The sequence below is a fragment of the Branchiostoma lanceolatum genome, chromosome 17 (genome assembly GCF_035083965.1).
Source record: "Branchiostoma lanceolatum isolate klBraLanc5 chromosome 17, klBraLanc5.hap2, whole genome shotgun sequence".
Taxonomy (NCBI): Eukaryota; Metazoa; Chordata; class Leptocardii; order Amphioxiformes; family Branchiostomatidae; genus Branchiostoma; species Branchiostoma lanceolatum.
This window is the reverse complement of record NC_089738.1, coordinates 13,627,616-13,653,501: the sequence shown is the minus strand read 5'-3', so window position 1 is coordinate 13,653,501 and position 25,886 is coordinate 13,627,616. Positions and strand designations below refer to the sequence as shown.

The window sequence follows — 25,886 nt, the reverse complement described above, 5'->3', positions numbered from 1 at the left end:
ATAACACAGAACATGCTGTCCTTGGTGCTGAAGCTGGTGCTGAAATGCTTTCACATGGGCATATGGTGTCAAATTACTCAGGCATGAATGTGAATAGACTCCTGACCTTCCTGAAGAGCCCGGTGAGTCTCTCCCGTGTGTTGTAGAACTCGGAGTTGGACCAGATCATGCGGATGATGCTGAGGATCTTGGGTAACATGGCAGGGATGTCCTTGGGGGACGCCTCGTCCAGCGCCTGGCACGGCTCTTTCAGCGACGACAGGAACTTCAGGTTACTCTGCGCCTGCGCCGAGCCGTCCTGTCAAAGATAAAAAACATCACAAAATTAAAGATCTTTTAAGCAATTGTCAGAATTGTGTGTGACATGCATGCAGAGAGTGCATGTGGACCTGGGTGCTTAAGCCGACGTCACACTGTCAATGACATTTGACTGAATTTGTTGAAAGCCAGAAGGTCCCTGAATTTTCAAAATGGCCAAAGAAAAGAGCATATTTTTTCTACTCTATCTTAATGGACAGGGCTCAGTGAACTGCAAACATTGGCAGATGCCTAAAATCTGCTGTGTGACGCCGGCTTTAGGAAAAGATTGATGTGTTATCTTGTTATTAGGTGTGGGAGAACATGCTAGACCTTATTTGGTTATTTTCCTGGAGTTAGCCAACAGCTGCTCATTGCAATAACTACACGTACCTTAATGATCAAAAACACATTATCAGACATAAAAAGTGCCAAATGCCTTTTTCCGTTAGTAAGACAGAGTGAAAGGTTCCTTCATTCCACAGTGATGTGAAAACAGATGTACTTTTTACTTACTACTTCAGAATCTCCAACCTATAACAAACAGGGCAAACTGATGTTAGGATGATGCAATACTACATGGCATGGCATTATGCATGAAGGACTAAACTATCAAAGGTTGCCTACTGATGACAGTGATGAATGTAGCCTGGGTGCCATCCTATTTCTACCAGGGGCTCCTACACTCGATACCCTAATATCTTGTTTTAGGGTAGCGAGTGTAGGAGCCCCCGGTTGAAATAGGATGGCACCCAGGTTAAGTGAATGAAGTTACATGTACATCACTACAGTGCACAAGCAATGCAGACCAGGAAGCACAGTACAGGTGTAGCAGGCAGAAAATACCCCTGGCCAGCATACACCCGGGTATGTTATGGATAGGGGTCTATTCTGTCCTGCTACATTTCTGTATGTGTAACACTCCCTGGTCAACTGGTGTTATAGGCATTTAAAAAAGCATTAATCAACTCTAAAACAGTATGTATTGTTACAGTGATGACACTCTTTGTAATTAATGCTACGGACAGAACTGTTTGTGCTTTTGTTTGACAGCACAGAATCTTGAAATTTCCTTAGCAGGTTAGAATATTCAGCATGAAATATCATAAGAGGTCATGATGTGTTACATTCCACAAAAGTTGCATGCTGAAGGTTTTCACATCCATTCATCTAGCACACCTGTACCACCTGTTGCAGGTGCATGTTTACATCAGCACCTTGAACACCTGAGACTCCACCTACCTGGATCATCCTTGCCATCTTGAGGAAAGGTGCCACGTAGGAAGACTTGGACAGCTCTAAGATCCTCTGTATTCTCTTGACGCCAGGCTTGTCGAGCTGTTCGCTCAGGCCCGACAGGTCGTCGCAGCGAGACTTCCAGAACTCAATCTCTTCTAAGGGACCAGCGTTGTCCGCTGTCTCTATTGCATCCTGGGAGCTCAGGACCTCTTTGATCTGCCTAGTCCAGTGGATCATAGCAGCTGTGAAAAAAACAGGGGCAATGGTCATAAATACAAGTGAATTTCAAAGTGATCTTGAACCAGTTTAGCTCACTGAAGAGCTTAGTAACCCTAGTTGTCAGGGTGACTAATCACTAGACTATACACACGATGGCCTATATAATGCCAACGATGTACAAAATGGTTTCCAGGATTTTTGTGGGTGGGCATTGATCTTTAAAAGAGAGGTTTAAATTTGAAAAAGATCTTGATTCGTATCCAGGAATTTTCTGACAGATTTTTACTCATCGTACGATCTCCCTTGCAGCTCCATTTTAGATTGTAGATGTCGTAGACTTACATGTAGAACAAAAAATATGTATCAATTCTGATCCTAAGGACCATGATGATGATTTGCGATTTGCAACATTGACAATCATTCCTCAAGTAGCCTCTAAATTTTACGTCTACACATTTAGCAGCTCTCCCACTGGTCATTTATGCCAGATCTGCAGAGAGGGGCTCCATGAGGCCTTGGACAGTGAGAGTTTTACACAGACTTATACACAAGGAAACCATCCAAAGACTTACTCTCCAGTCTTGAGACTAGCTCCTTGTCCTTGGCGGCTACTTCAGCAGGAATGCTGGTGCCCTCGTTGGGGATGTACAGGACAGTGTGGCCCTCCATCTTGTACCGTGTGTCCGTCAGGTTGGCCAGGAACTTGTGCAGCTGGGCAGAGAAGTCATTTTTGATACCTAGAGACTTGTTAAGGAAACTTGGATACTTTATTCACTCCATTAGCTATGTACCATACAATCAGCCATAATCCCATATAGCAGTTTTGCGGCCACCTTGTTTCATTGAAGTATTACGTGGAGAAAGGTTCTCCATGCTTCGGATCAGACTACAGCCAACATGAGTCGATAATTGGCTTGATTATCAGTCCCCCAGGTGGTCTACTTGGCCAATTTTGACTGTAATATTAAAGACATACAACCTTGAACCATATGAAGATTCAAATGGGTGAAAGCTGAATGTATATAGAGAAGGATACTGTCGGGCCATGACTTGTTCTCGAAGAAGATGGGTGCGTAGACACCCGTCATCAGCCTGAGCAGGCTCTCTATGTACTGGGACTTCACCGTCCCATACTGCACCCTCTTGTGGAAGTTTGCCGCTGTGATTTCTACACCCTCAGGCCTGGGGAAGACGTAAGCAAATTAACAATGTCATGTCTGATTAAAACCACCATGATTTAAATACAGTAATAATCTGGATGGTGACGTAAAGCCAGCAACTGCATTGTACTATCATTTGTTGAAAAAACATTACGCTTTGCCTCAGGCATTACGGTTTGAGTTTTCTTTACCCTTATCATCTACAGCAATATCTTTCATTTATCAAATAAGACATCATAGTAGAGAGAAAAAAGAATATGAAAACAAGCATGTTTCAAACATACAAAGTATCTAATTTTGAAAGAAATAAGTACATAGTTTTGAAACGTTTCAAAATGTCATCCAGTTGCTTGTCGAATGAGTAACTGTTTTTTGGCGTATCTGGAAACCTGGATGTCTAACCTTTATCAACCTAAAGTAAGTACTGTAAATGCAGAAAGGTTTGCAATGGTTTTATGTTCGCGGTTTTCGCGGTGAACTCTCCAGCGCTTACTTAAAACCACCCAAAAAAAAGACTGTAGCGCTACTATTGTTTCAAACGCGAACTTAAAACCACCGTGAACACTCCATTTTCCCCCTACCGCGAAATAAAAAACCACGCAAACTTAAATGCATTTACAGTATCTACCTTATAAAGTATGTCAGCTCCTCAGGAGGGTGGTGAGGGGTAGAATAGGCCACGTTCAGACCAGAGTGGGGGTCGTGATACACCACCAGCAGGCGACTGTCGCTCTCCGAGAACCATCTCTCAATAGTACCATCATGCTCTTCTGTCCACATGTCGGGTTTCAAGGCACTCAGGATCACTCTGTCCTTGATCAACTTTTTCTGAAATTTAGGAAAACTTTACTCAGATCACATTTGAATGCAGCAATTCGTTACTGTAGTTCACTTTATCTTCACGGTAGCAAAATTTCACGGTGTAAGGAAAATGGACATTTTCACTTAACTTCAACTTCAGGGTGGCGGCAAGTGATTTACTAAACGGATGAATGAAGGAATCATAGATAGTAACAACAGTTTTTTTCACGGTGATGATAAGTTTACGGCACAGAGGTGACCGTGAAAACAGTTAACATAAAGTTACAGTGAAAGAAACAAGAATTACAGTAGGAGGTGAAAATAATGGGTGCAACTGCGGGTAGGTAATTGAGCAAAAGGACAAGAACAGGTTGTTTTGAAAGATGCCTCACCATGTCTACAGGTGGTTTAGCCACCGGTTCATCTGTCGTCTCTCCATTCACCATCTCTCCATTCTGTACAACCACCTCTCCATTTGTAGCATTTTCTGAAATGTAGTTGGAATATCATTACAGGTCTGGAGAAGATGTACAAAAAATCTATTGATATCATATCAGAACTGCACTTTGTTATAGTAATGTGAAGCAACTGAGCTTTGCAACTATTTCCAGTCCGTTTCATATACCTCATTTATTTTTGGTATTTAGTGGCAAAGACCATATTTTTTTTGAAAAGTTACGAAAAATCAAATGTTTATCATGACATCATAATCCATTCTTTTTCAAAAGGAAACCAGTATCATTAATATTACAGGTTGGATTTTCTAAAGCAAGACTGTACTTAAAACAATATTAACTCCAACTTCAAGGCCTACATTTTTCAGCCTTTGAGTTTGAGCAATGCATGCATGGATCTCCCTATATATTTGCCACAGATGCAGGTTTGCTGTGTAGTTTTTCGTAGAAACAGAAAGCCTGTGTAAATGTGTGCATTACCAGGTGATCCTCCTGAAGATCTCTTGTCATCACCATTCTCCACAGCTTCCCCCTCGACACCATTGGCCACACCATTGGCTCCATCCACCTCCGGTACATCTCCCAGCTGATCAGCCATGGTTTAAAATCTGATATGATAAAGTAAAGGATGAAAAGCAATGGTTTATATCATATGAAAGCATGCTAAAGAAGTGGCTAACACTGTAAAGTTATAGAAATTGCTAACTTTATAAGACCAGTTGGTTGATCACAATCATAATGATGATCATAATTTACACTGTACTGTCAGTGCCCCAGTACACTAAATCTAGAAAGGAAGTGTTACATAATTGATACACTAACTTTGGCAGGCTCAGGCTTCACTTTATGCTAAATTTAGGTGCCAATTGTGCTACACCTAAAACGGACCGATTACCCTCTACCTTAAATTTTAGTGGTCAACAGCTAGGTTACAAATTACGTGGGATGAAAAATGAATGACATTCTATCTATCTATTCATATGCTTTTCATAAAAGGCCACACAGTCTTCATATTCTTATTTCAAGTAGGTTAACTAGATTTGACCTAGTTCATAGAGGGGGAAACCACTAATAAACAACAAACAACAGTGTTCCTTACATTTGAGTAGCGTAGTCTACCCTTTCATTATCTAATTTGTACTTATATGCCAACAACATATTAGATACACAGGGTAAGGCTATTAAGGGGAAAATTGGACAGACAAAGTACAAAATCGGTGTGAATTAAGACCTGCGCCATTGCCATGAAATAAGAAACGACCTTAATTGTTCTCCGTTGTAATTAAATCAAGCAAGAGATTGAATGGGGAGGGGGGTAATAAAGCTTCAGCTAGAAAACTACGCGTCTCCGACCTCTGTCATACAGTTTCCACAGACAAATGTACATACCACGGCATCCTCATGATATCAGTACGGAAACAAATCACAGCTTCGCCCTGAAAACTGCGTTGGAAGCATCGAAACGTCACTAATTGCCCTGGATTCAAGATGGCTGCCGTTGTAAACAATCAGAAAAAGAACCTCCCTTCTCACTCATTTATCTGCTATGACATACCTTTTGTCCACGATTTGGTGGACTCACGGGGTAGGTAAAGATATAAAGAATCTCTCTTGTGTAGTTTCAGTCGACGGCGGAGTCAGAAAGTCATTATTTTGGCCCGAAATCAGAGTACGCTCGTCCTTAGCAACCGCCTTGACTCCCGTCCCGCGCGGAGAACTGTGGGTAATTGAAACTTTTAGGTCAAAGTTCGTCCGGGTGGGCGTGATGTCATTTTCAACCTAGCGGTCGAGTTGGTGGTTTACTTTCCCTTTTCAAATAATGCTGATGAGTCATATTAAATCATCAGCATTCCCGCACTTCTGAGGTGGAATCTGCTTCACCATGTACAGTTTAGAAGCAAGAGGGAAGGAGAAAGTGGTAGATACTGATGTGGTGGTCATAGGAGCTGGAATAAGTGGTGAGTTAAACACACTTGTGGGACTCAAACAAACACCCTTTGTAGTTAAATGCAAGGACATTATATAGAATGTCCTTGGTAAATGTAATAGCAACAGGCTAGTTGGGCATGCAGCCTAGAGCTGTATTATTTTCTGTATCTATATAGCCCAGGTATAAACCGCCCTTCGGCGTAGCACACCTGTCCAGCTTCGCAGGCACACGGGGTGGCAGCAGCTGAACGGTCTGTTACACCTGTGTTTGCTGAACAGCCAAACCAATAAATAGAAAACCAATCATCATCATCACCTGTGGGGTTTCTGGAAAAAGCTGGGCTGTCAACCAGGCCGGGCAAGTAGTCCAGGCTACCCTTTCAGGATCCAAAGGGGAAGCCCACGTCAGTCCTATTTTTTTTTTTTCAACGAACTCGCTCTGACAGTGCAAGGCCGTAGGGGGCCACTCATCAAAGCACTGAACTCTTCTTACTGTAGCAGCGTCTTTTCGCCCTAGGTCAGAAACATCAATGCTCGAGACAAGCATGACTTCACTGACCCATTAGGAGAAGCAGGGGTTACGAAGGCTGCTCGGGAAATTCCCTACCCTATTTAGGCCGGAATGTTTTGATCCACTCACGCCGGGGCATGCCCCTACTCTTTTTGTTGAAAGATGTATTTGCAGAGGTGGAGCTTTATAATCATCAGTTCAAATTCTCCAGTACACTTTAAGTCTTTCATACCTTCAGGTCTTCTCTGACCAAGCATTCTTTCTATTTCCTACTAACGTTTATATTTCATGTATACGTTTGTACGTCTGCTCAGGCTTGTGTGCTGCCAAGCTCCTCCATGAGACTGGTTTGGATGTTCAAGTACTGGAGGCCAGGGACAGGGTTGGAGGAAGGACATACACAGTGTCGGTAAGTTCCTAAATACCTCTGATACTGAATAATTTAACCCTTAAGTTGCCAGATTTTCAGCCAAGTAAAAATAAAAAAAATATTTGACTCCTGACCTCCCTCACGAAACCCGCAAAACAGCCAGCAGCCCTAATTATAACTCCCCTAACTTCCGGGCTTCGCGCGCTACACGCACGCAAAGCTGTTTTCACTGGTGGATGATTCAATCCTTCAGTGAATATTCTAAGCTGTCAATGCTTAGTGCTTTTTTTTGGCGGTGCCTCAGGGGCGAGCCTAATGGCATGGTATTGTTTACACTTTGCAAGTATTTCAGGCCTTCGTAGTTTTTGTTTTGAAGAATGCCGTGAGAGAAGTGCAATCCTAGAAAGAGGGGCATTCAGTCCTAGATGGACGTGTTAAACCACAAATATGAAACCATTTTGAACATGTCAAGGGTCGCAGTATTTGATTATGGAAGGGTTTCTTGAAAGTGTTTTTTTCTTCGTTTTCAGGATCCCAGTTGTGGGTATGTTGACTTGGGAGGTGCGTATGTGGGCCCCACACAGGACAGAATCCTTCGTGTTGCAAAAGAACTAGACGTAACAACTTACAAGGTCGATGCAGAGCAGAAAGCAGTGAGCTACTTTGGGGTATGTAATATTTCTATGATCTTAAGCACTCATCCACCTCCAGATAGTAGTTAGTATCTAAGGTACAAAACTGTACAGTTAAACAGCATATCATAGACTACTGTAACAGTAGATTCATTTATTGTAGTGGGAACTTAATTTTGTAGTAGAAGGGAAAGGGAAATTTGCGGGATGTTACAATACAAGTTTGCAGTTGAAACAATTCTGTAGTGGAAACTCATATTAACGGTGTCACTGAAAGTTAAGATAAAACCACTGCAAACATATAAAGATTTACAGTAATTAGAAGTATTATAGGATAATTCAACGTCGAGGTATCATAGAGTAAGTCTCTCCGAGTAGCACTGAGAATACATGAGCTGGGTATCTGCCGACATAAAATTACAACTGCACAGTAACTTCATAATAATATACATTTTATTGTAAATACACCCACATGTTGTATCCATACAGGGTGTACACCGATCAGCCAGCTTTGATGACCCCTCTCTTCTGACAAACAACCCACTGGCCCTCTTGGACATGAACAACTTCATCCAGCAAACTGAAAAGTTCTCCAAACAGGTTCGGCGACTGGATTGACTTAGTAATATAAATATATATATATATATAGTAATATATATATTATGTACAATTTTACCTTTCTACTTCTTCTTAGAGATTACCAAAACTTCTGATGACAAATGATTCTGAATGGCACTTTTATTGAGAAGTACAGGCACATGTGTAAAGTCTTCTACAACTATAGATACAAATTAAAGTCTAAGGTACATGTATAAACAATGGTTTCAATTGCTCTAACTAATCCTTCTTTATTTGTACAAGGTCCCACTAGAAGCTCCCTGGAATGCACCAAGGGCTAAGGAATGGGACAGAATGACATTCAAGGAGTTCATCGACAAGGAGTGCTGGACAAGGTACTGGCTACTTAAGGACTGGAACAGAAATCTTTGCATTCATCAACAATTGAAAAAATGAAAAACATAATCTTCAGTAGAATTGACCACTCATGATATCGATCATGACATGTATGTAAGTTTGTGAAAGGAGGATCTTAGGATCACTGGAGAAAGATAAAGACAGTAACTGCTGTATTCCACTTAGAGTCATCAACTGTTCAACCCTGGACCATTGTGCTTCACGGTTGCTTATATTAATGGGCTTTACATCTTTGTGTTGACATTGAGTGTTTGAGTCATAAAATTGTTGAATACAAAGCTAGAAGCTCATTGACACAATCATCATGTACTCTTTTCAGACTTATTTTTTTGTCTACAAAATGACAATGGCCTTCCTATTGAAAAAGTCTGATGTTGTCCTATCAACAGCTTTGCCAAGAAGCTATTGACTTCGATTTTGGGGGGTTTGGCTAGCTGTGAGACAGAAGAGATGTCGTTGCTGGCCGTCCTGTCTTCCCTGGCGTCTGCGGGTGGATTCCAAATGGCAAATGCAGCACAGGTACTGAACAATTGGTATAATTTTCTGGTAATATTGACAATGTCATAATGTTTCAATGTCATGGAAAGGGACATTCAAACTTGTCGAACTTGACGAGGTATTGTAATGGTTACTCTTTAGATGAAATAAATGCACTTTTCACCTTGATTGTTTTAGTTTTGTGCAACACCTAAGAAACACCTGGTAAAGGTTTGATGTCACATTGGAAAATAGAAGGAGACAGACAGGTAACAAATGCCAAAAATAGTCACTCAAGCAACTGGATGAAATTTTGAAACAGTCAAAAACTGTTTCAAAATTTTATCTTGGACCAGTTGCTTGAGTAACTATTTTTGGCATATCTTACTACCTGGATGTCTAACCATCATCAACAAGTAACAAAGGTTCTTTGTAGAAAAGCTTATATTTCCTTTCATGTCTCATTTGGCTCTTCCCCATGAGTTTTAAAGGAAATGGCATTTTGAACAAATCAGACATCATTGGCCACTCATAATGGTTTTGTGTCTTGTGTTGTTGTCCAGAACTCGCAGAGAGAAAGCTATTTACTAGTCAAGGATATTTGTGTTGTCAATACAGGAGAGGAAATTTGTGGGCGGTTCTATGCAAGTGAGTGAGAAGATTGCAGCGTTGCTTGGCAACAGAGTTGTTCTGTCCAGCCCGGTGATGAGGATACAACAGGAGGAGACGGTTGCCATGGTGACCACACACAGTGGGCAACAGTACAGGGTAGGTAGGCCTTGGAAAGTTGATGTTGTAATTCTTATTACAGGTTTGAAACGTGTAATCAGAATTACAACGTGTGAAAAGTGTTGGTAGGTAAGAATTCTCTCTCTCTTTCATACAAGTATATTGATAAACTCAACAAAGAAATACAATGTTTGTTACACATTCTTACAACAATCTGCTTGAAATCTCCTTGCATCAACTGTTCAAACTTACTTGGAGTGTAGGGACGCACAGTTAAGATATACGTCCTAGAATGCAGGAGTGCATCATAATGGGGAATGTTGCATTGGAGATCTTTATAGACACATTTTTTCAGGGTGGCGGATGTATGTCTAATGGCACCTATATTTTCCATTTACAGGCCAAGTATGTTATAAGTTCCGTCCCACCTACCCTTCTCCATGGGATTCTGTTTGACCCTCCACTGCCAGACTTGAAAATACAGGTGAGCTTCTCTCCTCCTCTTTCTTTGTCTGTCATCCTTAATTGTGCTTCTTAAGTAGTTAATAGTGCAATCTGGCACTACTATGCTTTACATTTAGCCAAGCACACACACTGGATGACCCATACTCTTCTTGATGAGAGTGTTGGATTCTTTTACGTGCAGAGGTTGATGAGGCAAACACCTGAAGTTCCCTCATACGCGGGGCCGCAGACTTTACGTCTCCATTCTCTAAAGCATCATAATTGAAACGAAGATTTGATGTTGAGGACAAGAATATGTTTCTTGATAAAATACCACAAGCAATTTAGTAAAATAAAGTCCTTGTTAAACACCACAACTTTCAAAAATGCATTATTAGTCAGAAAAGTATTACCAAAAGGTTAGAAGATATTCTTTTAGCTGGTTTCAACTTTGTCTTTTTTTAAGAAGCAACTGTATCATTGATATACCTTAAGAGACTTTGTTTCTCATGGTATTTTTTTTGCCTTTACTAGATGATACAGAGGATGCCCATGGGATCTATCATAAAAGTAATGACATATTACAAAACAGCATTCTGGAAAGAGAGAGGTCAGCAGTTTCAATTCTATGTTGTGTATCATGTAGAGATTTATCAGTCACGTGTTATTACCAGCGATTTGTCAGGTTATGGCTGATTTGAATCTGTGTAACACTGTTTCAAAGAGGTCGATTGGTCGGGGTGATCATGGAATTTAGACCCGGCTATAATCTCTTGTTTGTCACACTCAGGTTTCTCTGGTTTGGCACTATCTGACATGGCGCCTATTACTTTCTGCATGGACGACACCAAACCTGACGGCTCCTTTCCCGTGCTAGTGGGGTTCATCACGTCCACACAGGCCAGAAAATTCTCTCACATGTCTGCAGAGGAAAGGTCAGTGTTTAACAAACAACAAAACAAAGTTTAGTGCAAAGACACACCCAAGGGCTTGTACAACAACACATATAACTTTAATGACAAATACAATGATATCAAAGGCTACCTCCAATATTGTGCTGCATTCTAAAATCTACGTGGTGCTAATTTTGTTGGGTTTGACTTCTTCTTTTCAGGCAGTGGAAGATGAGTTTACCCTCTTCTTTTATAATTTTAACCATACTGATGATATACAACTGCCAATAAAGTAGTTCACTGTTTGAATTGCTGATGTGCAAATTGTGATGCATTGGAGGTAGTATTGTCAAAGTGAGAGGCCTATGGCCATTGCTTATTGCTAGGTGCCTTCCACTTGTACATATTACCTAAATGGCATCTCACTGTCCATGTGCACTTCAAACTATGAACTAGCTTATTTATATCATTTTTCTGCATTCCTAGGAAATTTTTAACATCACAAAGTAGAATTATGCTTTATACTTTTAAGTGCTTAGTAATACTTTCTTGCTTAATACTTGTGTGATGGATATATTGTGCACATAGCTGTATAGTATGTGATACATGCTATGTATTCATTACCTTGACTGATTGAATAACTTTTCATCTTCGACTGTTACCTGTATATTTAGGAAACAGGCAGTCTGTGAATACTATGCTGAAGTTTTCCAGTGTCCAGAGTTCCTACATGTGAGTTGTGGTAAACTGTAGTGAACTCTTACTGTGCTATCAATGGTTAAATATCTACCAGATATGTTATTTGTTTCAATTGTGACACCACGATACAAGCCAGTGAACATTGAAGTCACCTTAAATCTAATCTAAATCTTTAATCTAATATAATAATTGTTTTTGAAACATCATTACCATTACTATCTGTGTAATATTGGCTACATTCTATAAATGTACTTTTGTACTACATGACTACATGACTTTTGTACTACATGTATAACATACACAGGGCTTTTTCTAAAGAAGGAAACAAGAGCTTTGCACCCTCGTGCCATAACCATGCATCCCCTTACCCTGGGGAGCAGATCCTCTAATTGACCAGGGGTGCTTCTAGAACAGATATGGCCACAGTCTTCAACTGCAAACATTTCAAGATTTACAGTAATCTTTTAACAACCATATCTTTCCCCTTCAGCCTGTGAACTATGTAGAACATAACTGGAACGCTGAACCCTTTTCTGGGGGAGGACCTGGAGCCATCTATGGACCAGGTTTTCTGACAAGCTTCGGCAGGTATTACACTTAGACTATGTATTATGCCATTCATCTTTGCAGGGATCTTAATGATTTTGCAGCAATAGGGAAAAGAAGGCTTTCGCAGTGACTTAAGTTTGCAGTTGAAACAATTACTGATAATAAATGTACAATATGAACACATGTTTGTAGTGTCATGATAATGAGAGGTCACCACAAAAACTGCAAAAAAAGCTTTGAAGATCAGCATTTTTCCATCTTAGTTGATAGCAGTGTGCCTTGTAAATGAAGTGCAATATAAGCTGACAAAAAAAAAATGACCACCCTCAACCACTGTTCAATTCTCTTTCGAGACACATCCAATTTTAAAGTTGTTGCCTGTTATTTGCTGTGTCTACAGTGAGCTAAACAAGCCCTTTGGCTGTGTGTACTTTGCCGGTGCGGAGACTGCTGTGAAGTGGGCTGGCTACATGGATGGGGCTGTAGAATCTGGGGAAAGAGCTGCAAGAGAGGTATGAAAGAGTTTTTATGAACAACAAACTTACAGATAAGTTTATTGCGTGCCTCGCCCATTAAAAAAAAACACGTTTGTGACCATACTGTAAATAGATTTGCTTCAAAATGATCAAATCTATGCCATAAATTGCAGCAGAATATCAGAAAAAGGATACTAATTTGTGAACTTCACTGTGAAGTCTTCCATCTTCCAAAGAAGAAGTGAAAGAACAAAAATTAATAATTGTGTTTTGTACAAACTTTACCAATTGTTCTGTGCATTCGATAATTTGTTCAACATTCCTGATCACTTAGATTTCATAATGAAGGCAATTTCTATTGCCCAACTTTTTTTTCACCTGCTCGCATCAGTTTTGGGAAGCCCATAGGGTGCCATCCATGTAATCAAGTCATTATAGCCTTATGAATGCCAACTATTTCTGATTTGATCAATTGTCATTCATTCCTGTACGAACTTCCAGGTTCTGCATGCCATGGGGAAGATATCTGAAGACGAGATCTGGCAGGAGGAACCCCCCAGTGTCGACGTCCCCCACCCCCCCATGCCTGACGATTCGTGGGAGAAGTACCTCCCGTCAGTTCCACAGCTCCTGTATTTCCTGCTGGCCTTTCTTGTGCTGCTGGTTGCTGTAACCTTACTGTCTGTCTTTCTGACACAGTAGTAAGATTACAGCAACAATGCATTTTATAGGGATGCCCCTGTTGCTCAACTTGTAGCAGCCTCGCAGCTGAGCTCCTGGTTCCAATTAGTTGGTATCTGGGAGACCCCCCTGTTCAAATCCAGGGAAGGGATTCTTGGTTGGGGCTATACTGTATTTTCAAAAGTGATGTAAGATGGGGGTCCTGTGTTTGAGGTAGTGCCTCGAGCACGTTAAAGGGGAAGGGCTAGCAACCAGAAACAGCAAGGAAACTTGCTGACCTATGTGCCACTAAGAACTACAAGGTGATCAATAACAATGCATGAGAATTGAGATCTGAATGAACACCAATTTCTAAAGAAGACTCTATGCAACATTTAAGAAGAATATGGAAAAGATATATATGTATCCTGTAATAGCTATGCATATCAATATATGTGTGCTGAAACTTGAGCTCTCTAAGGTGCTGAATCACCATCACCCTAAACAGAAAGTTTAATTGTCTGTAATGTTGATTGTACTATACTTAATATGTACATGTGCAGTGTGTTGCTTTATATACTTGTATCATCTTCATATGTGATGTGAGAAGATTACAAGCTTAACATTTTTTCAATATACTTTGAAACTCATGATAAGCCAAACCTGATTGTAACATGATATTATGGATGCATTAGCCTAGCCTCCGTAGCAGGCTTTAACCGGCCTTTTTGGGGGGCTAAATAATACACATTTTGCAGCCAGCCCAAACCATCAGCCACCCACCCTGCAACTATCTTGCAAGATAACCATCACCATCATAACCATGGTTATGGGCTGGCTGCAAAAAGTCTATTATTTAGCTCCCAAAAAAGGCCGGTTAGAGCCTGCTATGGAGGCTAATGTTAGCCTATATTTCTTAATAAGTAGAATTTAAGATTTACGTTGTATTTCAATTTTGTAGTTTGTAGCTGATGGTACAAAAGTCAATGTTCTTTTTGATGCATCAATAAAGCTCCAGTATATGAAAAGTACAATTCAGTATGACAGTCACATACAACATTTTAAGATGGCGGTTGAAATTTACACATTAGAATTAAATCAGGCATGACAAAATCATTGCTTAAGGAAAAGTATTTTGTATGTTTAATTACTGGCCATGTAAGTCTGGACTTTTTTTTCATTATTATTTCATACACGCACAAACACACTAACACAAGTACTGTAACAACTTATGGTACTTGTGTACCTTAGCCCTAATTTAGCTACAAAATAACTTTCTTAGAGACTTCATTGGTCAAAAAAGGTTCCAAGCTACCCCTGTACCATGCATTAACATTATCAACAATTAGTACATACAGTTTTAGCTTAGTTAGTATTTTCAGCATAGTAATAAACCAGTTTCCATTTTAGTTAAGACTTTCCCTCTCCCCACATCTTAAACCTGATGTGACCATCCCTTTCCCACCAGATGTGAAATGAATAACCTCCTTCAAAGACCCATTACCCCATATAGAATGGATGGTCCTTCTTCAAAGACCCTCCACTCGATGTGAAAAGAATAACCCCCCACTCCCTAATCTTTTATGTGAAATGGATGGTCCCTTCCTTCCTAGACCCTTAACCCCATGTGGAATGGATGGCCCTCCTTGCAAGATCCTAAATCCCATGTGAAATTAATGGTCCCCACTTACCCGTCCCTTAGCCCCACGTAATGGGAAATGGATGATCCCCCTTAACAGACCAATGTCAAACAGATAACCCCTTCAAAGAAATGGTTGGTCCCACCCTTCCTAGACCCCTAACCTGCTGCAGTACCAAAATCGACCTTGACCAGGTTAACAACACATACCAAATATCATAGCAATCGCTCCAACCGTTCTTGATATATTTCGCCGGAACCGCACGTACGGACAGACAGGAGGAGGTAAAAACCATAACGTTATACAATGTACCTCCATGGGAATAATGAAATGTATATATTTTCTGCATATATAGGGTGGGAACACGTTTGCTTTGTGGTACAATGTAGATCTGTCCGCCCATGCAGTAGTATCTTCCGTATCCCTCTAAAAAAGTTCAGGTAACCACCACCTGACTTCTGCCCCGCGAAGAGAGTTGTGGGTAAATTGAAAGTTTTGTGTCAAAGTTCATTCTTTGCGACCGAGAGGTCACTTTTCCTTTCAGCCAGCTGATGCTGGCGTAAGTGAATACTCGTCTAGTATTCCAGAACTTTCAGTCGGAATTTTTGCTTCATCGTAGCTCACGTTGAAGCTAGCATGGGGAAGGAACTTATAGACACGGATGTTGTTGTCATCGGAGCTGGGATAAGTGGTGAGCATGTCGGTTTTTGACATTATTTGGAGCTGGGACTGTGCCTGTGAGCTGAGCTGAGACTCGGACTTGAACGATACGTCCACCAAAGCGACTCTAGCAGTAACAGTGCTTCTTTTCCTAACTCAAAACGAAGGACACGGCTATGTTAATCATTACATTATCAATGTGTGTTTTTTAGAGTAACGGAGTCATTACACAACTGGATCGGAAAGTAGGCATAGCTTTAACAAGAAGAAGTGTAAAAAAATTGCCGTGGCGATGGTGGCCATTATTTCAATCATTTGGATTTTAATGTTTTAACGTGTAAATTTTGATTAGGAGCGCCTGAGCCTCCGAGCCTAGAGTCCATGCCACTTTGACCACTGATCTTACTGTAACAGTATAAACAGTAACTAATCATAGTCTGTTCTTACATGTACATCATGTCAGGTTTGTGTGCTGCCAAGCTCCTCCATGAGACTGGTTTGGATGTTCATGTACTGGAGGCCAGGGACAGGGTTGGAGGAAGGACATACACTACCAGGGTTAGTGTTTAAAGAGTTAACAGGTGTTCATGTTCACGCCCAAAATGATTTTAATTCACCATCCTCATTGAATCCATGAAAATAGATCTAGAGGTATTGTAATCAGTTGGTTGTGTGTGTGTTTGTCTGTAATGGTCTGCGTCTGCAGTTATGTGGCAGCCTGTCAGGCAGAAATGGTGTAATAGGATACTTGGAGAATTGGAAGTATAGTTTGTTTCAGGCACAATGGTGTTGTAGGATGACCCATGGCTACACCCTCACAGTGATGTCAGGCTGTTAGCTAATGTCACAATGATGTTAATCCAAATTTGTTACAGGCTCTTGTAATATTTTATATTAGCAGCTGTAGCACATGGATTTGATGAACAATTAAACCTTCTGAAGTTGGTTCAACTATCTGTATCTGTCTGTATCTATATAGCCGGTATAACCGCCATCAGGCGTAACACACCAGCTTCGCAGGCACGCGGCGCGACAGCAGCTGGTCATATTACACCGAACGGTCTGTTACACCTAGTCTTTGCATATCTGACTGCAACTGTTCTTTAAAGCTACTTAGTGATGAAGCTCCTACAGTACTTGATGACAACGAGTTCCATTCTACTATGGTTCTCGGGAAATACGAATTTTTGAACACGTCAAGCTTACAACTAGTAAGCTGTTTTGTTGCTTCTTCCTAAGGATCCCAGTTATGGGTATGTTGACTTGGGAGGTGCGTATGTGGGCCCCACACAGGACAGAATTCTGCGCCTCGCAAAGGAACTGGACTTGAAACTCTACAAGGTCAATGAAAAGGAGAGAACAGTGAGCTACTTGGAGGTATGTGATATTATCCATTATGTGATACCTGGGCCACAATAACATTTGACACGGGGGTTCTTGACTTACCGGGTCTGTTTTTTATCACACTTTCATCAAATAATTTGGATGCACTTCATGTTGGAATGGTACCTCAGGTGATTCGAAGCACGCTGTGTTGCATTCTATATGTACAACACAAGGATGTCCATTCCAACACTAACTAATTGTATCCATTCAGGGAGTACAGCGATCAGTTAAGGACCCTGATGACCCCTCGTCTTTTTCAAACAACCCACTGGACCTTATTGACTTGAACAGTTGCGTGCAGAAAATAGAGGATTTCTGTAAACAGGTTTGAACAGTCATTTTAGCATACGATATTTGTTAATACTATAGTATTTAATTTGCCTTTTTAATGTTTTCTGAAAATTGAACATACAATGTACCTTGACAAAAGAAATATTCAGTTGTTTAACATCTTTTGAGCTATTTCTACTCTTTTCTAAGCCTTTTTTTGTAAAAAAAAAATGATTTTAACACTTTTAACCAGGCTAAAACAAAGTCCCATTGTGACAATTCAATATTGTAACTACATGTGTGGCACTCATTTAACTTATTTCTTGGTTCATTGTTTTGATTCTCCATCATTATGTTTTGACTCAATATTTATATTATGCTATTATTATTTCAGTTATTATCAAATCACTGTTGTCTGATGAATTGTTATATTTTCAAGTAATTCGTTATTCCTGTATTATTTGTTATCATTTGACATTTTTATTGTTGCTATGTATTACTATGTAAGGGGTTGGACCCCCCAGGATTATGTATTTCTGGTTAAACAAATAAACAAAAATTCAATTTGAATTAACTATTAACAATCAGTCTTAAATTGTACATGTACAAGGTCCCAGCTGATGCTCCCTGGAATACACCAAGGGCTAAAGAGTGGGACAGTATGACAGTAAAGGACTTCATGGACAAGGAGTGCTGGACAAGGTACTGTAAATGCAGAAATGTTCGCGGTGGTTTTATGTTTGCAGTTTTCGCGGCGACTGTTTCACCGCGAACTTAAAACCACCGCGAACATTAGTGTCCAATGCTGTAGCAGTTATAATGTGACTTTAGTGCTGCCACGAACTTAAAAACACGGCGAATACTCCATTTTTCCCCTTAGCGCGAAATAAAAACCATGCAAACTTAAATGCATTTACAGTAGGCATGGCAATCAATGTTTGAAAATTATACCTCACTAGTTTTCCTATATTGGTTGAGCTTGTTGATCGATGTGTCCTAGTACCTTAAGCACTCACTCACTCACTCACTCACTCACTCACTCACTCACTCACTCACTCACTCACTCACTCACTCATTCACTGAGACTTACTCACTCACTTGCTCACTCACTCTCATTTAGTCACTTACTCATTTAGTCACTCACTCATTCACTCATGCAACTCACTCACTCACTGAGACTCCCTCACTCACTAACAATCCTTTTCATTGTCTGTTGTGAGCACTTGTAGAATATAATGACTTGCTTGCCTTTGTATTTTGCTAAAAGATCGTGACTGGAGCTCTCTTAGATGTAATTCTAGTTAAAGTTGTGATCACTGAATTCATTTTGATGCTCTTTCAAAAACAGCTCAGCCAGGAAGATGGTGGGTTTGATTGTGGCAGGGGTGTACTGCTGTGAGCCCCATGAGATCTCCTTCCTGTACTTCCTGACTTACCTGGCTTCTGGGCAGGGTCTCAGAAGAATGATCAGTATCACTAATGGAGCACAGGTACACTATACCAATCATGGCACTTTGACCAATGATAGCATTGCAATTAGCAGTTCGACCAATGAGAGAGTGGCTGCATGTCAATCAAATATTTGCCTTTTTACCTTTGGGAAGGAGATACACTTTGATGGAGGTGGTCTAGGGATCGGTCTGCATGTTCAGTTGTACCTCATGGATGTTTATGTATGTAGTAAGACTGTTCCATTCTCTGACGTTTTGTGAAAATTGTGAAATTAGAATAATGGCTTTTGATGTCTTCTTAATACAGGAGAGGAAATTTGTGGGCGGTTCTATGCAAGTGAGTGAGAAAATTGCAGCGTTGCTTGGCAACAGAGTTGTTCTGTCCAGCCCTGTCATGAGGATAGAACAGGAGGAGACGGTTGCCATGGTGACCACACACAGTGGGAAACAGTACAGGGTAGGTGATGGGTGTGTTCAGGTTGCTGCTGTTTCAGCCTCCTTTTGCAGCTTTGAAAGATAACGGTGACACAGCGAGCAGATTATTATTGGAATGAGCAGAGCACTTTGGACTAATGCTTCTGACCGTTTACGGCTTAAAGGTACATATCAAATATTTACTTCTCTGATACACAATGGATCATAATGACCCCCAGCGGGTGTCTTCACGCTTCTTTGAAAATTTTGTGATGAATCTTGAGATTTTATGAGACAATCTTGAGATTTTATGAGACAATCTTGAGATTTTATGAGACAATCTTGAGATTTTATGAGACAATCTTGAGATCTTTGAAAAGGTCTCAAGATTTCTCCAGGATGTTTCAAAGCATCTGAAGATTTTTTCATCGCATCTCAAGATGCTTTGAAAAAGTCTCAAGATATAAGATGTTGTGAAAAAATCTTGAGATGCTTTGAAACCATCTTGGAAAAATCTTGAGACCTTGAGATCTCAAGATTGTCTCATAAAAGCTCAAGATTGTCTCATAAAAGCTCAAGATCTAGCACAAAATCTTGAGGTTTTCAGAATAAATCTTGATATTTTTTCAGGAAGCGTGATGAACCCCGCTGGGGGTCGTCATTAAGATCTGTTGTGTATCATAGAAGTGTTTCACAAAATATTGGATATGTACCTTTAAGCTGTGAACAGTCAGAAGCATTAGTCTAAAGTGCTCTGCTCATTCCAATATTAATCTGCTCGCTACCACATTATCTAAGCGCAATACACAAAGTTATTGTAATGACTTGGTGTGTTTGTTTGTCTGCTTGGTGTGAGTCCGCTGTGATGTGAATATTGCATAGTGGCAGCTGGTAGGGTGGAAGTGGTGTACTAGGATACTTGGATAATTGGAAGGATGGTTTGGCTATGGCCCAAGGGTGCTATAGTTGAGAGCCAGAATGACCCACACCCACACAGGTTGTTAGGGGTACCCACTTATAACTTGGTGTTATTTCCGAGACAGTGATGGTCACAGGTGAACTACGAGAAGTTTTAAAAAGTACAGTCACTGTTATTTCAGCAATTTCAAACTTTCCATCCTTCTATTGCCAGTTCTATTGCCAGTCTCTTTCATGTTAACAGTTTCCAGTGATCAGAGCAGTTTTGCTGACAGATAGATCTGTTTTTCTCTTCACTTTTCAGGCCAAATATATCATTAGCGCTGTGCCACCACCACTTCTGCACAGAATTCTTTTTGAACCTCCTCTTCCAGACATGAAAATACAGGTGAGCGTCTTCTGTACAAATTATAAGCCAAAGCTATATTTTCCAATGAGAAAAGTAATAGTAAATATCATGATTTCTTTTCTTGTATATGTACATTTGTCTTGTCTATCAAAGGTCCTGGAAATTGTCAGATAAAAGTTTGCTTATTCTAACCCTGTTCTAACTCTTTGACATTACTAGATGGTGCAGAGGATGCCCATGGGATCTATCATCAAAACCAACACATTCTACAACACAGCTTTCTGGAAGGAGAAAGGTCAGTATGTTGATCAACCTTAGATATCCAGGCAACCTCCTTGATCCAAGTAATAAGATATGCCCCTAAAACAGTTACTAAAGCTGCAACTGGATATCAATTTGAATTTGCCTTGTATTTTCAGGTTTTTGTGGCTCAGCATTGTCTGACAAGGGACCTGTCAATTACTGCATGGACGACACAAAACCAGATGGTACCCATCCTGCAATCATGGGTTTCATCCTATCCACACATGCCAGAGAATACTGTGAGATGTCCACAGAGCAAAGGTAATACCAGTAGTGATGAAGTACATGGACTGTAAATAAAATTATTTTCGCAAGGACTCAATTTTTTGGCAAAAAGGGAAAAGGAGGTTTTTGCAGCATTTTAAGTTTGCCTTTAAGACAGTTCTATAGGAAAATAATGATATATTTGAAATGTATATTCTGGGTGTCATGAATTTACAGGGGAGATAATCAAAATGTTGTATGCTAAAAAACCACAATAAATACATTTAATCATTTTCAATAATGATATGAAAGAATTACATTGATAGATTGATTCAGATGTATAAAGAATCTTATAGATATAGATATACAGGAGGTATATTCAAATATATGAACCCTGATATATGTAAAATTGGCATTATGTATTTTCAGGAAGCAGGCAGTGTGTAAACACTATGCTGAAGTCTTCCAGTGTCCAGAGTTTCTTCATGTGAGTTGCAGCCAAAAAAAAGCGACTAATTGCATGCTTGTTCATTTACTGAGCATTATAGTGTAGGACTCTATAGTACGTATACGTTACATGTGTATCTCGAACGGGATTCCACAGTACCTATACGTCATATCGAACAGGACCGGTCGTTTGAACATAGAACGGCTGATCCCCTTCCCTCGTTTGAATAAAGTCAGTTGTTTACGAGACTCCATCACGAGTGGTCGTGTCTGTGATGTCTCCCACTTCTCATATTGGTGGAATATGAGAAGTCAGAGACGCAACACAAACACAAAGTTTTTTCTTGCCTCCTTGAAATTTTTTGTTGGGTTGAACATTGAATTTGATTTATATGATACATTATCATTTTCTGTAATCTTCCTTCAGCCCGTAAACTATGTAGAACAGAACTGGATGGCCGAGACCTTCTCTGGGGGCTGCTATGCTGCCACCCTGGGACCCGGTGTGATGACAAGCTTTGGCAGGTACCAGTATTACACACTTTGCACATGTACCCTTTCATCTATTTAATAGAACCCCATCTTATGGATGAAGTGCATTTTGTTCACAACAGTGTTATTAGTGTTAAGCCTATCTTGGTGGTTAGTACATATGTATCACTACCGGTACCAGTATTCTAACTGCCTGCAACATTAGTACATCGTATACAATGTAAGTATTGAATAGTATTGTGTTACCTGCTACCAATATTGATTGATTGATTCATTCATTCATTCATTCATTCATTTACTCACTCACTACAGAGAGCTACGCAAGCCGTTTTGTCGCATGTACTTTGCCGGTACGGAGACTGCTGTGAAGTGGGCTGGCTACATGGATGGGGCTGTAGAGGCTGGGGAGAGAGCTGCAAGAGAGGTAAACTATCACTTAACAGCGTACATTTTATGCTTTTAATTAAAAGAGAAGAAATCTGAATTTATTTTCACTCTTGGTTGTGCCTATAAAATGAAACTGTTGGGACAGAAAGCTGTGACTGGCTGTAACAGCCCACTCTCACTCACCACCTCATGAGTTAATTTGAGCGTGACTGGTTCAAGAATACTTTCACTTTTTACTTTCACTTCCAGGTTATGCATGCCATGGGGAAGATACCTGAAGACGAGATCTGGCAGGAGGAACCCCCCAGTGTTGACGTCCCCCACACCCCCATGGCTGTCGACCCCTTGGAGAAGTTCCTTCCGTCCGTTCCACAGCTCCTGTATTTCCTGCTGGCCTTTCTTGTGCTGCTGGTAGCTGTGCTGTGTGTCTATCTGTTGTAATGAGCGTATCAATTAATTAATCAATTAATCGAATAACTTGATTGTGTAAGTCATTGTATCTTTTCCCAAGGTTAGCCCTTGACAATAGCAACATGCTAATTGGGCTGTCTCATGTATGTACAGTTTCAGCCAAAAGAATAGATGAATAGATAGATAAATGAGAGTACAGCGGTAATCAGGTTCTTTACATTTTGAGCCATGAATGGTCAATGCTGCAATCTGTCCAATTTTTAAAATGTATGTTTTATGGTACACAAATATGTAAATAAGCTACACAACTGATATACATTGGATGTGTGCACCGAAATTCGGCAGAAGTCACTGTTAATTGATAAGGCTCACCTACTTGACGTACTCCCCAGTATAAAAGAAAGAGTATCATTTTGTACGATTCTGTGTCATTTTATCTCATTCTTATAAGCTGAGTGTAATTTCTAGCAGCTTGCCTGCTACCAATATTGCAGAAACAGGTGTAAAACACAGAGAACAAGCCGGATCCTTACATCTGCTTGGAGATCAATGATAAAGCAATAAGACTGAATTCATGCTCTTACATGATGTGACAATAGAAGAAGAAGGTATATTGTTTGAAGTAGCATAATGATTCAGCATAATTTGATTACAATCTTATGCTACAGAGATGAAATATCTACATTCCAAATCTATCAACCATTACTGGATTACTGCTTATATATTTCATAGGATAAGAGATTTATAATCATCAAATTTCTGGTCAAACATAGACTTTTAAATCACTTCCAGTCTCCCTGATGTCTGCTCTTCCTTCTTGTGTTTCATGTTTCTTTCCTTCTTGTATTTTTCCCCAAAGGTTTTTCAATTGAAAAATTCAAATAATTATTTTGGAAAAGTTTATCTGTCTTTGGAAGATGATGAAATAAGATAAGTGAGAAGATCATTTGGGTTATTTAGAACATTCCAACAGTAAAGAATGCCAAGGAAAAAACCCAGCACATAAAAGGTATGAATCCCCTTGGAAACATGGGGCACTGTATTGTTCCTCCACACGCGAAAACAGATGATTATTTTGCAAAATCTTAGACAAAAGAAGCGGCCAGTGGCTCTAGTGAGAATTGGCAGTATTCTCTCGACACAGGGGGCGGACAAAAGCAAAAGATTACGGTACCTAATGTAGGTTTCAACTGAGAAAACGGGTGATGAATGGAGTAGATGCCCCCTTGAGCTAATCAAACAAAACTTAGGTGACTTCACACCGGACTAGCGACCTGCAGTTAGGTACAATTGAATGTAGGCTGTTGCCTAGCTAGTGCTGGTGTACTCAACACGCTTTGTTGGAGAGTTGGTAACGTTATAGCTGGTGATGTCACATTCAAGGGTTATCCACCCTCGTTAAACCAGGGCCCCTTTCGCGAGCGATGTAACGTGGAGCGATATGGGGTCCTGGTTTAACGAGGGTGGTGTCAGCATGCCTTTTTCCATGAGGCTTTAAAGTAAGAAGGTTATATAACGGTTGATAATAGCGACCTATTTTGATAAATCGTAACACTTTTTGCTGGTCCGCTGTAATTCAACGTGAAGCGTTGTTGGTAAAATATTTGAGAAGCGTAACTCGCCATTTTAAGTCTACGTATAGCTCGTTATTTGTTATTTCAAGTTCAATTTTTTATTCGTATGCGTATCGCGAAGTCGAACGCCAGGTTGCCCAAAAGTCACAACGGACCGCCTGGTTGTGTCGGTGTTCGCAGACTATTTTTGCCAGACACCCGATGAATACAATGGAACAATCCAATGAAGTCGTTCCCGAAACCCTTCGCAATAAACAGTCAAATTGCCGTCAACCATTGCACGTTGATACAAGTGTATAGGCCATCTGAAATTATCGTTAAGCGTTGCTAACCGTTAAGCTTTGCTAGTTGGTAACCATACTTGGATTTTGGCTCCGGTTCGCTCTTCAGATTGCTTCCCGATAAACTTGTATTGTCAGTAGTCATATAAAATAACAACAAACTGATCTTATATTTTAACCTAGATAGGCCATAATGTAACAGAAGAGACTGTTCCATTTTTTGCATAATCTCCTAAAGAAAAAGAAGGAAATTTGGCAGTGGCATGATTGAGTTGAGCGCTGTACTTTGGTCAAGGTCAGTCGTTATGCGATATTACTCTCCTAGCAGAGGAGTGGTTCCGGCTGGTTTTTGACGTGTTTTTGGGGCATTTTTGTCGGGCTTTCTACTTTGTCGTGCATTTTTGTCTCAGAGACATGACAAAGTCCATGACAAAGTAGAAAGCCCGACAGAAACGCCCCCAAAACACGTCAAAACCAGCCGGAACCACTCCTCTGCTTGGCGTATGCGATATATGACCCAGTTTAGCCCAGATAAGTCAGTTTAGTTCGGTTACTAGGAAGCAGGATCTGGAAGGGACAGTGCCCTCAGGCACTATTTACAGTAAAGTAATCATCACTGGTGTCAGATCCGTGATATAGTTACTCTCCAAGCAGAGGTAATGTCGGGGTATTTTCGACGTACTTTCGCGGTATTTTACGATTTTGTTGTTGTTGGGTCTTATACCGTCTTATAAATTTTAAATACCGCGAAAATACACCGAAAATACCCCAACCTTACCTCTGCTTGGAGTATAATATGGTAACATTTCAACCATTCTAGAGACACAATTACAAAGAATTTGAACGTATGGTGAGGCGTTCAGAAAAAAAAGTGAATGCAAATTGAAGACGTTCAGAAACAAGGAGAATGCATGCAAGGCTAATCGTGCAGAACACAGTATCAGCATTATCGTTACTCCGAATTAATCCTGTTATGAACAGAGATAAAGGTCTTCCTGTACTTGATATAGCGTTGAAGTTACCAAACAATAGATTCTTAATTTTTGTTCTTCCACATCCTCTTCTTTGACTTCGTTATGGTTCTGTGGTTGCAAACTTATTTTTTTCTCAGGAAACGGACGGAAATTGATATGCGCTCGGATACCATCTATATGTGGGGAGTCGGTGTCGCCTATTGTAACCTA

At 40.3% G+C, this 25,886-nt stretch overlaps 2 protein-coding genes across 6 annotated transcripts in view; one reads left to right on the top strand and one right to left on the bottom strand.

Annotated features, from left to right (window-relative positions):
- The window catches only part of LOC136423217 (dynein axonemal heavy chain 2-like), a 54,688-nt gene extending 48,784 nt beyond the window's left edge, over nucleotides 1-5,904 (bottom strand). The window contains exons 1-9 of one of the 2 annotated variants that reach the window (XM_066411296.1): nucleotides 5,727-5,904; nucleotides 4,652-4,779; nucleotides 4,109-4,203; nucleotides 3,544-3,743; nucleotides 2,792-2,937; nucleotides 2,328-2,492; nucleotides 1,540-1,778; nucleotides 814-831; nucleotides 107-298 (exon numbers count right to left, since the gene is read on the bottom strand). In XM_066411296.1, the coding sequence (XP_066267393.1) occupies nucleotides 107-298; nucleotides 814-831; nucleotides 1,540-1,778; nucleotides 2,328-2,492; nucleotides 2,792-2,937; nucleotides 3,544-3,743; nucleotides 4,109-4,203; nucleotides 4,652-4,769 (1,173 nt within the window). In that variant the 5' untranslated portion in view covers nucleotides 4,770-4,779; nucleotides 5,727-5,904. The remainder of the gene's footprint in view (nucleotides 1-106; nucleotides 299-813; nucleotides 832-1,539; nucleotides 1,779-2,327; nucleotides 2,493-2,791; nucleotides 2,938-3,543; nucleotides 3,744-4,108; nucleotides 4,204-4,651; nucleotides 4,780-5,726) is intronic. The other variant, XM_066411297.1, reaches the window with a different exon arrangement.
- Nucleotides 5,905-5,947: 43 nt separating this feature from the next.
- On the top strand, nucleotides 5,948-23,381 carry LOC136423218 (amine oxidase [flavin-containing] B-like). Of its 4 annotated transcripts, none has more exons than XM_066411299.1 (14): nucleotides 5,948-6,129; nucleotides 6,926-7,020; nucleotides 7,512-7,649; nucleotides 8,103-8,213; nucleotides 8,475-8,566; nucleotides 8,978-9,107; nucleotides 9,684-9,833; nucleotides 10,195-10,278; nucleotides 10,773-10,848; nucleotides 11,029-11,173; nucleotides 11,806-11,863; nucleotides 12,321-12,418; nucleotides 12,780-12,891; nucleotides 13,357-14,645. In XM_066411299.1, the coding sequence occupies exons 1-14, from the start codon at nucleotides 6,054-6,056 to the stop codon at nucleotides 13,555-13,557; spliced, it is 1,566 nt and encodes a 521-aa protein (XP_066267396.1). In that variant the 5' UTR covers nucleotides 5,948-6,053; the 3' UTR covers nucleotides 13,558-14,645. The 4 variants fall into 4 exon arrangements, with proteins under 4 accessions (XP_066267396.1, XP_066267395.1, XP_066267397.1 ...); XM_066411298.1 differs by lacking the exons at nucleotides 6,926-7,020; nucleotides 7,512-7,649; nucleotides 8,103-8,213; ... (8 more) ...; nucleotides 12,780-12,891; nucleotides 13,357-14,645 and adding exons at nucleotides 16,279-16,373; nucleotides 17,055-17,192; nucleotides 17,413-17,526; ... (8 more) ...; nucleotides 22,362-22,473; nucleotides 22,686-23,381 and having other exon boundaries at nucleotides 5,950-6,129; XM_066411300.1 differs by lacking the exons at nucleotides 10,195-10,278; nucleotides 10,773-10,848; nucleotides 11,029-11,173; ... (2 more) ...; nucleotides 12,780-12,891; nucleotides 13,357-14,645 and adding exons at nucleotides 20,559-20,642; nucleotides 20,823-20,898; nucleotides 21,023-21,167; ... (2 more) ...; nucleotides 22,362-22,473; nucleotides 22,686-23,381 and having other exon boundaries at nucleotides 5,951-6,129.
- Nucleotides 23,382-25,886: the final 2,505 nt, after the last annotated feature.